At 38.8% G+C, this 16,827-nt stretch overlaps 1 protein-coding gene across 1 annotated transcript; it reads left to right on the forward strand.

The window, feature by feature from the left end:
* Window positions 1-1,490: 1,490 nt before the first annotated feature.
* Window positions 1,491-13,508, forward strand: LOC111523437 (regenerating islet-derived protein 3-gamma-like). Its single transcript, XM_023188037.1, has 6 exons — window positions 1,491-1,511; window positions 10,680-10,862; window positions 11,400-11,518; window positions 11,721-11,859; window positions 12,498-12,624; window positions 13,213-13,508. The coding sequence occupies exons 1-5, from the start codon at window positions 1,491-1,493 to the stop codon at window positions 12,522-12,524; spliced, it is 489 nt and encodes a 162-aa protein (XP_023043805.1). The 3' UTR covers window positions 12,525-12,624; window positions 13,213-13,508.
* The last annotated feature ends 3,319 nt before the right edge of the window (window positions 13,509-16,827 follow it).

The raw sequence follows: 16,827 nt of genomic DNA on the forward strand, positions 1-16,827 counted from the left end.
ATAGTGGGGTTCAGTCATAATGGATGCCAAAACAGCAAGAGACCTTTGTACTCCTTTGGGAGTTCTCTAACCAGGTGTAACGTGAGATGGGGAGATCCATCTTCCCCTCCTCCACTCTGCATGGACGTTTTCATAGTCCACAACTGGATACCATGGGCGCTTTATGTGAGCATCGGTGGTGCCATTGCCTGTGTGTAAACTATACATCAGTGGTGGTGTCTGGTAGGAGACCTCAGTGGACAATCTATTGGGAATTGAAAATGCAGTGTCAGAAGACTTGCCCAGAAACCCATATCAGATAACCCAGCGAATCTGCAGAAATTGTTGAGGTGGCAGGAAGCAAGATTTTTCAGCAAACCCTGCATTAGCAAGGTGGTCAAACAGTCCATGAAATTCAAGCTTTTATTTCTAATGGAACCCTATTTGAATCCACACTTAGAGAAATTCAGATTACATTTATATGTCCTGCCACCACTTCCTACCCCAAAATCCCCACATACATACAAATATAGCTTGAATAGGATGACCTACCCCTTTTGTTAGCTAAATAAATGTTGAATGATCTCCAGATCTCTGCTGTCACGGCATCATTTTGTGTGGCCAGTTTTGAATGTCTACAAAAAATATTCCCCTTCAAAAATGTGTAAATAACCAAACACACACACACACGGAAGAAACAAAAATATCTCCATGTAGTTTTATCATGGTGAAATAAATAAACACACTTGGAAACTGTCCTTGCTTAAAGAATAATAACCCATAAAGATCTCTATATTTTTCTAGTTTTTGCTCATTGGCACGTAGTTTGCAAGATTACTTGAATTTTACCCCAAAGAAATAAAAAAGGGGTCTAGAGTTATGGAGCAAAGAATAAACAAAATAGTCCCAGGCACAGATTATAGATGGAGAAGGTTGGACTAGATGGAGGAATGTGATGGATGGCTACAGTCCTCAAGGATGAAGCCCCAGCACCTCACACTCAAGGCAAAGTGGCGTGGGAAGTAAAAGTGAGTGTCCAATGCGGGACAATGGGTCAAGATTCAGAAGCTGTTAGGTTGTAGCAAATATTAAGTTATCCCCCCCCCAAAAAAATTCCTAGATAGTAGATATTATCATCACCATTTTATGGCAAAAAAATTTTACAAACTAGAGTTTGAGATGACATAAGCAGAATTCATAGGTACAATCAGTAGGAGAGTGAGCTAGAACGTGAACTTTGGAATGACCAGATGTAAAAGGCCCATGTCTTTTACCTCATGCTGTGCTACGAAGGTCAATGCTTGCCTTTGATTCTCGGAAGAATCTTGAAATATTTTATCACCAACGAACTAGAGAAAAGTTAAATGACTTGTCCGGTCTTGCGTAACCAGAAACTCTTAGAGCTAATATTTAAAACCATTTATGACCTCAAAGCTCAGTTATTTGTTCTTCTCCAAAACTGTGCTATGGGTATGAATGAGGCTGCTCTCTGAGAAAACAGCATCATACCCATGGCGTCCCGTCATTTGCTGGTGAGAAGTGTTTGTGAATATACTGTTAAATAGAAGACCCATGGCCATTCTGTTGCTGCATTCCTGACTTTATATAGTGAAAGAAAGGGACTTACCACTTTGTTTAAAACGTATATAAAGTATATAACCAGGGGGATAAAAACCACTTAGTTTATCACAAACCACCCCCATGTGAGAGGATTAAAACCCAGTTTAGAGTATCGTCAAGATATTGCTTATGGTGGAGACAGGGGTGATTAATGATTAGAGTCTATGATTTGAGGATCTCTATTTTTGCTTTGAGCTTAAGCCAAGAACACCACAGTAAGCACATTCTGCTAAATAATTCAAACACTTGGAGCTTTTCCTGCTGCCTTCTGTACTTGAAGGCAATATCCCTGACCGCCTCTCAGTCCCCATTAGTAGCGATAAACTGTGAGTCATATCCTCTGCAGAGAAGAAAGCTTTATTGATTCGTGCAACCCCCTGAATGTTGAGTACCTGCATTTAAGAGCCAGGTGGGGTAAAAAGTCAGATTCTTGACTGTCCTCAAACCAGATGTGTTAAGCTGTAGGAGGCTAGGGAACAAATGTACAAGGACACAAGGTTCTATTGCTATTTCCCCTTAATACAACAGAGCAAGTGGAGCTGTCCACTGCCTTTCATTTAATGGGAAAACATAAATGTTCAACACAACAAGCTTCACTTAAAATTTTATATAGAAAAAATTGTTTTGAAGGAGGTAGAAGGTAATTTCAGTTTTCTTGCTGACCTTGAATATGTCAAGAGTTTTTTAAAGTAATATGTGTATTAAAAGGTATAAAACTCCCAGCCCAAGAGGTCTAATAAGAATACAATGAAACTTGAGATATAAGCATGTTGAAGAGAGAGATGTTACTATCAGCCATATGCATGTTCATGGATACATCATAGTCTCCCCCAAAGTATTTCTACATCATTGGTCTCACCAGATTCTCCTATTATACCCTTAAACTAGAAAGGGTAAATATTTAGTTGAAGTAAATCCTCAGATCCCTCATGACCTAAGAAGAAATTATTCTTACCATACCGTTGGCCTATTCAGCTTGCCTGAGTTTCAGTCTTGGTTTTAGGATTTTCAGTTGAGTTTTGCAGGGGAACGTAGGCTAGTTTTGAAAATCTCTGACAACAAGACTGCTGATATTTCCTTGTATTGTCTCAGATCCCCAAACACAACACAAATTTCTGAGCACCACTGTAGCTCCCAAGCTTGACATGCATCCTCAGTCCATCCCCTTGGAGAAAGACAGCTGTATTTGATGGATTTGGGTTTGTACCCATTCCTTGGATTTACTGTCATGAATTTGAGTTTGTTCTGTGCCCTTTAGGCATGCTGATTTTCTCACCTCCCCACTTCAGAGAATTTCCTAGGATATACTGCAATCAGGCTCTTGTATTACCTAGAGCTAGTACAACTGAGATAAAAGATACCACCTAAAAAACACTTGAAACATGTTAATTGTTACAGAGAAAAAACACCGTTCTAAACCTATGTCCCCATACACATGCACCTAAATTCACACATGTGGGTATATACATATACCCAAGAAATCACAACCACATTTTCAAGGCTCATGGTTCAACTACAGACAAAAATGACTTGGAGCAATTCTTATTTGCTCTCAAAAATTAATTAGACCAACATACCATGCAGTAAATATATTTGTATAAAATGACATTTAAACTTTACATGAGGCTTAGAGAAGGTAACCAACAAATCACCTTCTAAGAATTCCATTAGTGGAAGGCAAATAAGATGTCCTAAAATTAATGAATCTATCAACTGGAGTGAAACATTCAAAAAACCTACCAAGTCAAAGAGCAATTAATTGGGTCCTTTCAGAATTTAATTCGTTCCTGCTGAATGCCTGAAGAATGTTACTCAAAATGAAATAATGTGGAGTTGAGTATCAAGAACAAAGAATTCAGGAATAGAATACAGTTCTCATCCTGACTTGGTCACTGACGTAAACTAAGTCCACTTTCTGAATTTCTTCCTTGTAATGTGGAATGAATTAACACTACGGGATAATTTTGAGAGTAAAATGATATAATGGATGATACTGACAATATAGACATTGTATAAGTTAGAGGGAAGTTGGAGCTCACAGTATCTGAAAAACTTATAGAGAAAACAGGAACAATATCAGTCATTTTCTAGAAACAAGGAATTGATGGTATTGTACTTTGAGTAAGTAAAGAGGATTTGATAACTTCACTGAGCACATTATTTTTCTTAGTATGCATTAGGTTAATGTAGCTTAGCAAATAACTACTCTTCACTATTGGTTATAGAATTTCCCTGGTATTTTCAATACCCTCCATGTAAAACAGAAATGTGATTCTCTGGGCTTAGGTCTTCTAAATGTCAGATTTATCCTAATGGTAAATTAAATATCTTAGAAAAAAAAATTTCCTCTCTTATGATATCAAAGTAAACAGCCTTGCAGCAAAGGCCAAAACACTATTTCTTTTTTATTCCCCAATCTCTTCCCTCCAGAAGAAGCCAGTAGCAGTGATTACGAGCACAGCTTTGGTGTTGGGGTTTTAAGTTCCATTCTGTTACTTTTATAGAACCATGACCAAGTTATCCTATTTCTTCAAATTTTCATTTCTTTGTATGAAATATGAGGGTAAGCATAGCTGTCTCATAATGATGAGATAATTTATGTAGAACTCTTAGCACAATGCCTCACACAAAATTAGTGCTGAATAAATAGTGGTTATAATTGGATGAGCTCCTGAAAATATTAGTCTGACAATTCTCTGGTAACACTTTCTTTATGATTAAAGTGATTTCCTAAATTTGTAACAACTGAATACCTTCTTAAAAAGAAACATATTGCACTTAAGTATATATAGACAATGGAAAAGGCTGGACAAGTATTGTTTGCTTGATGTCCCCCAGGGAACACTGTTGAAGGTTAAGGTTAAGAAACAGAACAAAATGATTGTAACTAATAGGGAAGCTACAGAAATGATTCAGAGGAGTCACTTCACTGTAACTTTCATCTGCAGATCTGTTGTTCTGTTGTTCCACTGAAAATTATTGTCTATTTTGGAGCTACCAGGCACTGCATATAGTATTATTATTCGCTGTTACTTACTGTGTGATCATATGTGCTAGGCACGATGCTTAATGATATCTATGCACTATTTTATTTAATTTCTACCACAACCCTGTGAAATAGGGCTATTTGATTTGAGAGCCCAAATCCGTAGTCACTATTGCCTTCCACTGACTGACTGTGTAGGTTGGCATGAGGCCTGGTGTACATGAGAATGGGTATCAGAAGGCCCAGTGGAACATCACGAATAGAGTAAAGACAGCACCACAACCTTAAAGCATTCCTATTATCTCAGATAATTTATGACCTGGGAATCTTACTGGCAAGCCCAACCCAGTACTCCCCTCCACCCCACCTACCTGGGTTCCCTGCCTTGGCTGAGTCACCTAACTCCAAGTATTTCTGAGTGCTGGAACCGGCGCTTTCCCCTATATCCCCAGAGAGCATTGGCCCCTTGAATCTGTCTTAGGAGCATTCTGTCTCCTGATGAGACACACTGCTCTACCTTGGCACTCACCAGTTGTCTTGGATCAACCCCAGCTTGAGACATACCACTTCTTTTCTGCCTACAGCTGATTTTAACAAGTCTTGTTGCTTTACTTCCCTTGCCTAATTTTCACACTAGCGTCCCCATTTTGCTCTGGCCTTGACTCCTGGTCTTCCCTTCAATTACAATGAGATTTTGTTGATGTCTTCACTCACCCCTAAGCAATGACAATTGATCTACGAAACATAAAGGGAAGAGGAGAAGGGACGTGAGTAGAGGAACGCCTTCAATGTGACATGTTGTGTTTTGAGAAGTATTTTCTATAAAATTCCCTCTTTTTTCTTGTTGTTCTTACTTCAGGTCATGAAATGTGAGGCTCAAGGAGCAAAGTGTCTTTACTCTAAGTTCCTAACTTCAGCTAACCCACAATATCCAGTATCTTGAGAGACCTCAGATTATATGTCCTGTCTTCCTCCTGCTCTTGATTCTATTTTTTCTTTTACTGTTAGTAAACTGGTCTCTCAAGATTAGCCATGAGAGCACTCTCCTTCATAGAACATATTTCTGCATTGACTTGTGGTCTCTATTCTGCTCCTTGATTTAAATCAAATTCCAGTGTCTTAAGTATATAAGTTCCAACTGGACTCAAATTAGTCCCTAAATTTAAAAGAAGTTAGAAACAGAAAACAGCCCTCAAATTCTACTAATTTTGAAAGATTTTCTGAAGGAACGTGTTTTTTTAGTGAACAGATTCTTCCTTGGTAACTTATCATATATATGCCAATTGCCACATTAAGTCCTTTCTGCGAAGTGCTCTTTCTTCTAAAGACTCATAGGGAATAAGCTCACAGAGCTTAACAAATAATCATTCTTTGAATAAAGTTATTTAATCTAAAATGTTAGGTTATGATTCTTTAAGCATTTATGCACATATGCAAAGAGAGCTTAGTCAATGTGTTTCCATTTCAGAAACAAGTTGTTTCTAATAGCTAATACAGAAGAATAAGAATGAAAAATTCTCTGTAATGGCTCATTTTCCAGACTGTTTTATAATAGTTTACTTTTTCCAAAGCTTGCTCACGAATAAACTGTCTGATATATATATAATAAGAAGATGGCCTTCCCAAAGGTTGTCTGAGATTTAAATATGGAAGCAGTAACTGTTTTCCAGGAAATCTCTTAACCCACATTCATAATATTCCAGCATTCTGATCAATAATAGGAAAATTATAGAATATATCTCAGTGTTCTCTTTGTCCAACATCATCACTGGAAAACTAAGAGACACAGGTCCAGGGGGAATAAAGTCACCTGCTCAAAATAACAGATTTAATGAAAGAAAGAAAATTAAAAGTGAAGTCTTATCAGCCTGTAACATTTTGAGGTTAGAAGCAGCTAATTGCTAAAATCATTGTGAATGAACATATTCATTTATTAAATAAGTATTATTGAGGGTTTAATGTGCTAGGTCCTGAGAATACAAACTCATGCTTGATCAACAGAGTATAACGGAAATAGCATTATAGTGTTTCATGACCTAGCCCAAAAGGACCAGCAGCTTCCGCTTTGCCCTCTTTGAGCCCTGACCAACAATAAAAGAAGTTCTACTATCCTGACACCTCCATGCTGTAAGAATTTCAAGGCACAGGGCCACTGCATTGTAATTCTCTTTAGCAGTCCCAGCTCAGCTCTCAGCCAATAACCAGATCAACCGATGTGCATGTGTGTAATCATCTTTGAAGACCAGTCCATTTGATGCTTCATATGACTCCAGTTCCAGCCATTATATGCAACTGCATGATTCCCAAGGGAGAACCACCCAGACAATCCTAATCACCTCACAGAACCATGAGAAGTAATAACAAACTGTTTTATGCCACTAACCTTGGGATAGTTTTTTTGCACCAATATGAAATCAGAAGAGTAGATAATGGAGAAATCATCAGTAAAGTTTGAAGGGGAACGTAATGATAAATTCATATTCATTACTGATCATTTTGGATAGGTAGGGCCATAGAGTTAGTAACAGAAGATAAACAATCTGTCTTCTGTTCCCACTATCTATTCAAGTTTATCTGAAATTTGAGGACTGCTGGACAAAATTGAGTGAAGTTCCTCCTCCTGTGTACAAATGGCATTATGGAGATTCAAAACGGTCTACTAGGAGGAAGGAATAAAGGGCCAAGCCCTTGACTATTAAAGTACCAGTTTTGAATTCTGATAGCCAGCTATTAAGATAGCCCCCAAGCAAACCTCCTGCACTCACGGTTGGGCAGAATCATCTGAAAACACAGTACACTGTGGAGTATCAGCTGTTTACTTTCAAGATGGTATTGCCACCAGGGCAGTGCTTGCTGCCTATGCTGAGGTATCATGAGAGAGTACCGTACTGCATATTGCTAGCTCAGTAAAAGATCAATATTCAAAATCTGAAATAAGGTTTCTAGGAAATGCATATCACTTTCCCACCATAATACGGTAGAAAAATTGTAAGTAGAACTATCATAAATCAGAGACCATCTGTGTAGGGAAAAGTAACCTCTTCAGGGTATTGAATCTGTCTCTCCAAAACATGATATATTTCTTCATATATTAAATCCTTCTTTAAAGTTTAAAAAGTTTTATGTGGTCTTGACTATTTCTGTTGGATATATTTCCAGATCCTTCATATTTTTCTTCCTATTAAAAACAGTATCTTTCTTAAAAATACCTTTTCTAACTCTATTGTTGGAATATAAACATTCATTTGAGATTTATATGTTGATCTCACATTCTTCTTGTTTACTAAATTTATCCATTAATTCTAATAATTAATTTGAAGAGTCTCCTGGGTTTTCTATGGAGACAGCGTGTCATATGCACGTAGTGACAATTTAATTTACTCTTTCCCTGTTTAATTTTTTTTTTCTTTTCTAAGTGTACTTTCTATCGCACGGTATTGTTAAATAGAATCAATGAAGGTGGTACATTTGTACATTTCTGATATTTTAAGGAAGTCTTTTCAGTATTTTACTTTTCAGTCTCTATAGATTTCTTTACTGTGTTAAAGCTATTCCCATCTCTTGTTTCTAAGACTTCTTATCAGTTACTAATAGGTTTTGAATTCCACTTAATGATTTTGTTCTTTTAAAATGACTGTATTTTTTTCTCTTTTAATTTCTGAACTTGGAAATTGCATTAATAGTTCATCATAATAAACTATCATTACATTTCCAAGATTAACTCTTCTTTCTCTTCATTTATTATATACAACAATGAATATTCAATTTGTTTTGTGTTTTGTGCAGGAACTTTGCATCTTTGTTCTTGAGTCAGATTGTCTTTCAAATTTCTTTCTCACGATGGCCCTGGATTTTTCTTTTTCTCAAAATTTTCCCCCAATATTTTAGATAAAAATCCAAAGACAATAGTGTTATGATTCATTATGTACCTATCACCAAGCAGCAACTATCATGACCTCAAGGCCTCTCTTGTTTTATCTGTCTCTCTCTTTCTTTATCTCTATCATGGTAGATTATTTTGAAGTAAATCTTGAATAACCATTTCATCTGTAAGTATTGTGCTATGTATCTTAAATGATAAGGATATTTCAAATAATATTATTTCAGTATTATAATTACATCTGAACATGATATAGTCCCTTAACATTATCAAATGCTCACTTTTACCCAATTGTTTTATAATTATATTTTTTATTTAATTTGTTCAAATCAAGATCCAAACATGGTTCACACATTTTATTTGATTGATATACTTTTCACATGTTAAGAGTGATGTGTTCTTTTATTTCCTTAAATTCACTTGCTGGGGAAATGTACTTATTTGTCCTGTACAATTTCCCACCTTCTAAATTTTGCTAATGGTATTCCTATGTTGTAATATAATACTGTCTCCATGTCCTGTAGTTTCTGGAAATTGCCAGCTAGATGTTAACCAGAGGTCTCAAACTGTTTTGATCTCAGGACACTTTTACACCCTTAAAAAATATTGAGGATGCTCGAAAAAAAGTTTTGTTCATATGAGCTATTGATATTTATAATAATACATATTAAAAGAGAAAAGTTAAAAATATTCATTTACTAACTCACTTTGATCTTTTCTGAAAACACGTTAACAAAGTACCTATATGTCAATAAGTAAAGTTTGCCTTGGTTTATTTTTCAAGTAAAAATGGTGTTCCATGAAATAGTGAATTAAAACTCAGTGTTACAAATTATTTCCCTCAAGACAACCATTATACTTTAGCATATCAGCTTTTCATTTAGTCATACAGAATATTCCCTCTAGATGTATTCAAGAGTTGAGATTTACTGAAGCCAGTTCACTACTCTGATTCATCAAGTTCAAGGGCATTTTCAAGTAAAAATGCTTGTATTTTGTTTCTTGCAAGTACGTGGATATGAGCAATACAATTTGGTGCCACTGCCTTGATTAATGTTAAGGCACCAGAACTTCTATCCACCATTTCTTTTGCCTCATCAGTGCAAATGTCAACATAGCAAAAATGGCAAACAACACTTTAGTATAACTATGAAAACTATAATTTCACAGCCACTCCAAACAGGCCCTGAAGACCCCTATTGGTGTGTAGATCACAGTCTAAGAATGCTACTCTGAGGTATCAAACTGTCAGTTCAGAAATACAATAAACCAAGGAACTATCTCTTGGTCTTCTCACACAAAGGTAGCTGGAAGGCAAATATATTTAACTGCTGTTCCATAAGACCCTGGCTTGCCTAATGACTCACAAGATTATTTCAAGCTTCTTTTACATCTTGCTGCAAAGTTGAAGTAGCAACTCTGAATCAGTGCTGCTTTTCTTCTGGTTTCTATTCTTTCTTTATTTCGACTAATACATTGTCTTTGCCAACACATATAATTTTAATGCCCACCCAATTTTTGTTTATTAATTTATTTTAAATGTTACTAGATAAGGTATAAAGAAATTCATATGTATGCCTGTAGAAGTGAGTTCCTGGCAGGTTGATCCAAAGCAAACTTTTGACATTTCTCATAACTATGTAATATCATAATATTTTCTAAACTATGTAATATCAGACTCACAAGACTGCCTTTATTCCCTTAAGTTTCTCAGAAGAAGATATTTGGAAGAGGGTGGAAAAAGTGCAAACTTCAACTGTTTGTGAGGAAAGTGCTGGCCTGCTACAGAGAAAAAGGCAACATCTCTGACAATTCGCAGACTTTGCCAGGAAGTCTCCTCCCCTCGGCATTATCTTTTGAACCAATGCCAAGCCCTCCCCATGACCCCTGTCCCGCCTACATATTGCTGTTATTCACTCCAGTGACCATCCCTGAGATCCTCTTATTAAAAAACCCAGTCTTTCCTGATCAGACAAACCATACCATATCCTGCCAGAGAGGTAAGTGGGAGCTGAGAGAAGATGAGACCCAGGGAGGGGCTACTGCACATGATACAGGAGAATGCATGGGAGGGTCCCTTCCTCAGGGAGCACAGGAGCTCTGAGACTCAGCAAAGCTGTCCTGGGAGGTCTCGGGGATGGGAGAGTACACAGATTCCAACTCATTCAGAACTGTAGAAGATGATGGATGTGACCAAGATCACTTTAGTCCTAGGGGACTAGAGAAGGAAAAAGACATGAGGCCGTAGGGTATCTGTGTGTTCTCCCACTGACCACGCTTCCTTTAGGGACTCCTGACTACCTCCTCAAGTTGCAGACACCATGTTGCCTCCCATGGCCCTGCCCAGCGTATCTTGGATGCTGCTTTCCTGCTTCATGCTTCTGTCTCAGGTTCAAGGTGAGATTGCTCTGCCTCTAGCACAGGGTTTCCTATGAATCCTCAGAGCCAAGAAGAGCAGGAAGGCTCCTGTGTGTCACATGGGTAATGACGTAGTGTCTAATGAACCTGCCTGCAGTTCCTGCATCATCACTCCTTCCTTCAGGTTAACTTGCAGTGGGAGGCTCCACGGTGGTCCACTAACAGTGGAAGGAGATGGCTTCCATTTAGTCAGTGGACTCTAATATAGACTGGTGGGAAAGTGTGGAGGGTCAGTAATGAGATGTGGGGAGGGACAATGATTGGAGGACCCAATGTAGAGACAGCCCAGAGTGAGGACAGTGTTGAATGGTTGAATAAGGGGAAAGGGTAATGAGAGACTAGAGGGTGCCCCATTTACTATTTTGAGATAAAGAACTTCTGAAAACACAAGGGAAGGTGAAGGGATATCAGGAATGTGGTCTTCCTCCCCAAGGACAGGCCTAGATATTCCCCGAGGTCATCTCCCACCCCAACCCCCACTCTTCATTTTACCCTCTCCCTCTTCTTCCACCCCAGGTGAAGAACCCCAGAAGGAACTGCCCTCTGCGTGGATCTGCTGTCCCAAAGGCTCCAAGGCCTATGGCTCCCACTGCTATGCCTTGTTTTTGTCACCACAATCCTGGATGGATGCAGATGTGAGTGGTTAGATGTAGGGTAGGAGGTGACAGGGGAAAATCCATGCAGGTCTGGGGAGAGGAGGGTCTCCATTTGGAAGAGTTCATTGGGAATGAGGGTGAACACGCGTATCTTTCACATAGTCCTCCTCCCACCTACCTTTGTCCTGCTCTCCCCCAGCGGGTCTCAAGCTCCCTCTCATTCTCTTTGTCTCCTTCAAAGCTGGCCTGCCAGAAACGGCCCTCTGGAAACCTGGTGTCTGTGCTCAGTGGGGCTGAGGGGATCCTTCGTGTCCTTCCTGGTGAGGAGCATTAGTAACCGCTACTCATATGTCTGGATTGGGCTCCATGACCCCACACAGGTGCGGGTATATCCTCCCCTCTCTGTTACATCTCAAGGTGCTATTGTTGCTCAGATCCACTCCCTGGCCCCTGGCCCTGCCAGGAAGTACTTCAGGGAGCACTGGAGCTCAGATTCTGGGGGATATTTGGGAGAATAGGAAGCCCATGAGGCAGCTGAAGGTCTGAATTCTGTGGAGGTCCTTAGTCTTTAAATAAAATTAATGGGACTCTTGTAAAACTTTTACATATTTCTCACGTGAATCCTTACAAATCAATTAGCTGAGCTTAAGGGAGTCTGCATCTATTATTCTAAGGGAATTCTCAATTAAGATAGGATCAATTTTTGTCCCCCCCCATACAGAATAGACATTATCTTTGAGGTTCACAGGCTAATCACAAATGCTACACCAATTATTGTTCTGCAAGTAACATATTACCTTGAGTGATTCCAAAGGTCTTGTGTTTATTGGCTGGAATTTTCCAATAGCAATGAGGAGTTAAGGAAGAGGTTCCAGTGCAGAGGACTCTAGGGCAGCATCTGGAAGAGCAGACCAAAATCCCTGATGCTGGGGAGGAATCAGGTGTTACAGCTCACGAGCAATGCAAAGAGAGCTGCAATGGCCATTTTCTTCACCTGGCTGCCTCCTCTTCTTTATAGGGTTCAGAGCCTGATGGAGATGGATGAGAGTGGAGTAGCACTGATGTGATGAATTACTTTGCATGGGAGAAAAATCCCTCCACCATCTTAAACCCTGGCCACTGTGGGAGCCTGTCAAGAAGCACAGGTAAGGCCGGGCGCGGTGGCTCAAGCCTGTAATCCCAGCACTTTGGGAGGCCGAGGCGGGCGGATCACGAGGTCAGGAGATCGAGACCATCCTGGCTAACACGGTGAAACCCCGTCTCTACTAAAAAATACAAAAAACTAGCTGGGTGAGGTCGCGGGCACCTGTAGTCCCAGCTACTCGGGAGGCTGAGGCAGGAGAATGGCCTAAACCCGAGAGGCAGAGCTTGCAGTGAGCTGAGATCCGGCCACTGCACTCCAGCCTGGGCAGCAGCGCGAGACTCCGTCTCAAAAAAAAGAAAAGAAGCACAGGTAAGAAACAGAAGAGCTGCCTCTTCCCAGCACTTTCCACTCCTCATCCCCAATTTCTAGGCCCGACCTTCAGGAAATCCTTTTCAGCTAGGAAATATAGTGTTGATGTGTCTTCTCCCATCTCCTCTCATCTCTGCTTTCTTTGAGTCTCATTCTCCTGGATTGAGAAACTAGTGAAGATGAGAAAGAAGCTTTAAATCCTAGGCTAAAACCTGGGATGCCTCTTCATTGGGTTCACAAGTTCCCCCAGCCCCATGCCTTTTATATTCTGTCTCCCTAGGATTTCTGAAGTGGAAAGATTATAACTGTGATGCAAAGTTACCCAATGTCTGCAAGTTCAAGGACTAGGGCAGATGGGAAGTCAGCAGCCTGAGCTTGGTGTGCAGCTCATCATGCACGTGAGACCAGTGTGAAGACTCACCCTGGAAGAGAATATTCTCCCCAAACTGCCCTACCTGACCACCTGGTCATGATCCTCCTTCTTTTTCCTTTTTTCTCACCTTCGTTTCAGGCTCCTCTCTGTCTTCCATGTCCTGAGATCTCAGAGAATAATAATAATAATGTTACTTTATACTTGTATGCTTTTGTTTCATTCTTATAATAAGAGCCTTTGGAAGAGGAGGGAGAAGTTGGGGGACAAAACACTGAGTCTTGGCTTCTCCCAATTTCACCCAGCCCTAAGAGGAAATTACTACATGAATGTCCCCATCAGTGTATTTGTGATGAAGGTGTGGGCCCTGCTTAGGCAGGGTTTGTATGATGAAGAAATGAAGACAGTGCTTCTCCACACACTCACCGCCCACACATTGTCCCTGATGTTGTGACACAATCAGTCCTAGGGGAGTCTCACATTACTTCTCAAATAATTTTCTGTGAAGGATCTTTTTTTTTTTTTTTTTCATTAATTTGCAATCTGCGTTGCATGGCGACTTTTGTAAAATACAGTAAAAAATGAATTACTTAAACTTCTGGTTGCGATGTTGACATAAAGAGCTTTGGAGGCTGCTACTCTTTTCTTTAAAAATAAGAAAATCTGAATAAACTCAAAATCAACAACTTTCCTTTGGGCTAATGAGAGAACTGAGGTAGCAGGGCAAGTTGGTACCCCAATATCTGGAAAAGCACCTACATACGCAGACTTGTTTACATTTCTGCTTACCTGGAGCAAAAGCTTCTAGAGCTACAAGCTGTTAGGAACACTTAAATGGTGATTTTGAAAAACTGCTGGATGTTGAGTGCAGCTTGGCATTAAGAGTGAGAAACTCATGGATATTGCACTCCTAGGAAAGCCCTCATGCCTTCATGGATTTTACCTTCAGGAATCCCAACAGGTTCTCTTGGTGGAGTCAAGAATAATTTTCTCATGGCTTTGGCAGGAGGAGGAGAAAAGAAACCATTTCTAAATCAGCCCAGAGCATTCTGAATAACAAAGACCTACTTCCAGGTAAAAAGACCTAATGAGCATCTTATCAGGCCTAAGCACCAGTGCATTGAAGTCCACTCCATCTAGCCTTTCATCTTACCTAACAGAAAAAGAGCTAAGAAACATTTTTGAAAGTCATGACCCTGGGGCATAGACTCACACAAATACTGAGATTTAATCATAAAATTATATGATACTTCCCCTTGCTCAGACACTACCGCATCAATAGAGATGTAGTTTAATGACAATAGATCACAACTGAGGAGCTGCAAGGTACACTATTTAAGAAAGAATTATTAGGAAATGACAAAGGCAATAGGAAACACAAAAACAGGGACACGAGAGAAATTTTAAGCCTTTTGCACCTACAGCTATAGCAAACATTAAACACAAACTAAATCCTAGTGAGATTAATGAAAAGTCTTACACTAAAGGTCTTTCACTTCAGTTATTACTACTCAATACATCAAGTGAAGCTTTCAAGAGAAACTAAAAATTTTGCTGAACAATAAGAAAAAACATGGTCTGAAGAGATAAATCAAACATCAAAACGAGACTCAAATATGGCACAGATTTTGGAACTATTAGGAAACTTAAAATAACTATGATTGATGTGATAAGGGCCGTGATGAAGAAAATGGACCATGGGAAAGAAAAGATGCATAATCTATGCAGAAAAATACAAATTGTGTAAAAGAATCAAAAGACAATGCTACACATCAAAAGCAATATAATAAAAACAAAGGAATTTTTTTTTTTGGAGACGTTGTCTCAGTCTGTCCCCCAGGCTAGAGTGCAGGGGCACAATCTCAGCTCACTGCAACCTCCACCTCCTGAGTTCAAGTAATTTTCCTGCCTCAGCCTCCTGAGTCGCTGGGAGTACAGCCACCAGTCACCACACCTAGCTAATTTTTGTATTTTTAGTAGAGACCAGGTTTCACCAGAGACCAGAGGCCAGGCTGGTCTCGAACTCCTGACTTCAGGTGATTCACTCACCTCAGTCTCCCAACCAGGATGTTTTTGAAGGGCTTATCTGTAGACTGGACCTGGCCAAGTAAAGAATCAGTAAGCTTGAAAATAAGTCAACAGAAACTTCCCAAACTAAAATGCAAAGAGAAAATAGAGTGAATAAGTAGAACAGAATATCCAAGAACTGTGGGATAATTTTTAAACTCTAATATATATATAATTGCAATATAAAAAGAAGAAAAAAAGAAGCAAAAGAAAAATTTTAAGTAATAATGATCATGCATTTTCCAAAACTAATGACAGACACCAAACCCTGGATCCAAGAAGCTCAGAGAACAGCAAGTAGAATAAATACCAAAAACCAATCCTAGGCATATTATATTCAATTTTCAGTAAACCAAAGACTAAGAGAAAATCTTGAAAGAATCCAGAGAGTCTGGGGGACAGTTTACCATAGAGGATCAAGGACAAGAATTAGAACAGATTTCTCATCAGAAACCATTAGTGGAATAGACTACTTAACGAATTAGAAGGCATAACAACCAAACTAGAATTTTATAGCCAGCAAAATTATCCTTCAAAAGTGAATGAGGAATAAAAGACTTTCTCTGACAAACAAAAAAGGGAATTTATTTTCAGCAGAACTGCTTTGGAAGAAATATTAAAAGAAGTTTTTTGGGGGGGAGAAAAGGGAAATGATATAGGTCTGAAACTCAGATCTACTTAAAGAAGAGTGTTAAAGGCATAAAAAAGTTAAATGAAATATTTTGTTTACCTCATTTTTCATCAAGCTAATAGATAACCATTAGCTTAAAGGAAATACAGTAACTGTTTCCTGTGAGTGCAGCACATGAACAAGTGAGATGAATGACAGCAGTGTCATAAAGGATGAGAGGGAGAAATTTGGAGTGCTTTGTTCTAAGTTTCTGCACTACAAGTGAAGCACTATATATTATTTGACAGTGGACTTGCATTAGTTGTAAATGTATATTGCAAACTCTATAGCAACTGCTATAAAAATTTTAAATAAAATACTATTAAGATACAAGAGAGTGAATAAAATAGAATAATATAAATTGTTCAATTAAAACCAGTGAATGCATAAAAAGAAAAGAAAAAAACTGAACAGAGTAAATGATCTTATAGAAAACAGTTATAAACATGATAAATGCTATTCCAACTATATCAATAATCACTTTAAATCTGGGAGATCTAAATGTGTCAATTGAAAGAAAGAGATTATCAGAGGGATTTTTTTAAGAAAGACCCTACTGTACATTGTCTATCAGAAAACCACTTGCAACACACATCCTCAGGTGTGATCAAAGTAAAGGGATGGAGGAAGATATACCATGCCAACATTAATCAAAAGAAAGCTTGAGTAGTATGTTAACTTCAGACAAATCAGATTTCAGAAAAGTATGTAAATATTATTTGGAATCAAGAGGGGCATTACAAAATGATAAAAGGGGTCAATTCTCCAAAAGGACCTAACAATGTTTG

The sequence above is a fragment of the Piliocolobus tephrosceles genome, chromosome 15 (genome assembly GCF_002776525.5).
Source record: "Piliocolobus tephrosceles isolate RC106 chromosome 15, ASM277652v3, whole genome shotgun sequence".
NCBI lineage: Eukaryota > Metazoa > Chordata > Mammalia > Primates > Cercopithecidae > Piliocolobus > Piliocolobus tephrosceles.

Coding starts and splice junctions, on each gene's coding strand:
- LOC111523437 (XM_023188037.1), top strand. CDS start 1,491: ATGGCGTCCCGTCATTTGCTG. Junction 10,863..11,399: donor GCTTCTGTCTCAGGTTCAAG/GTGAGATTGCTC, acceptor CTTCCACCCCAG/GTGAAGAACCCCAGAAGGAA. Junction 11,519..11,720: donor AATCCTGGATGGATGCAGAT/GTGAGTGGTTAG, acceptor TCTCCTTCAAAG/CTGGCCTGCCAGAAACGGCC.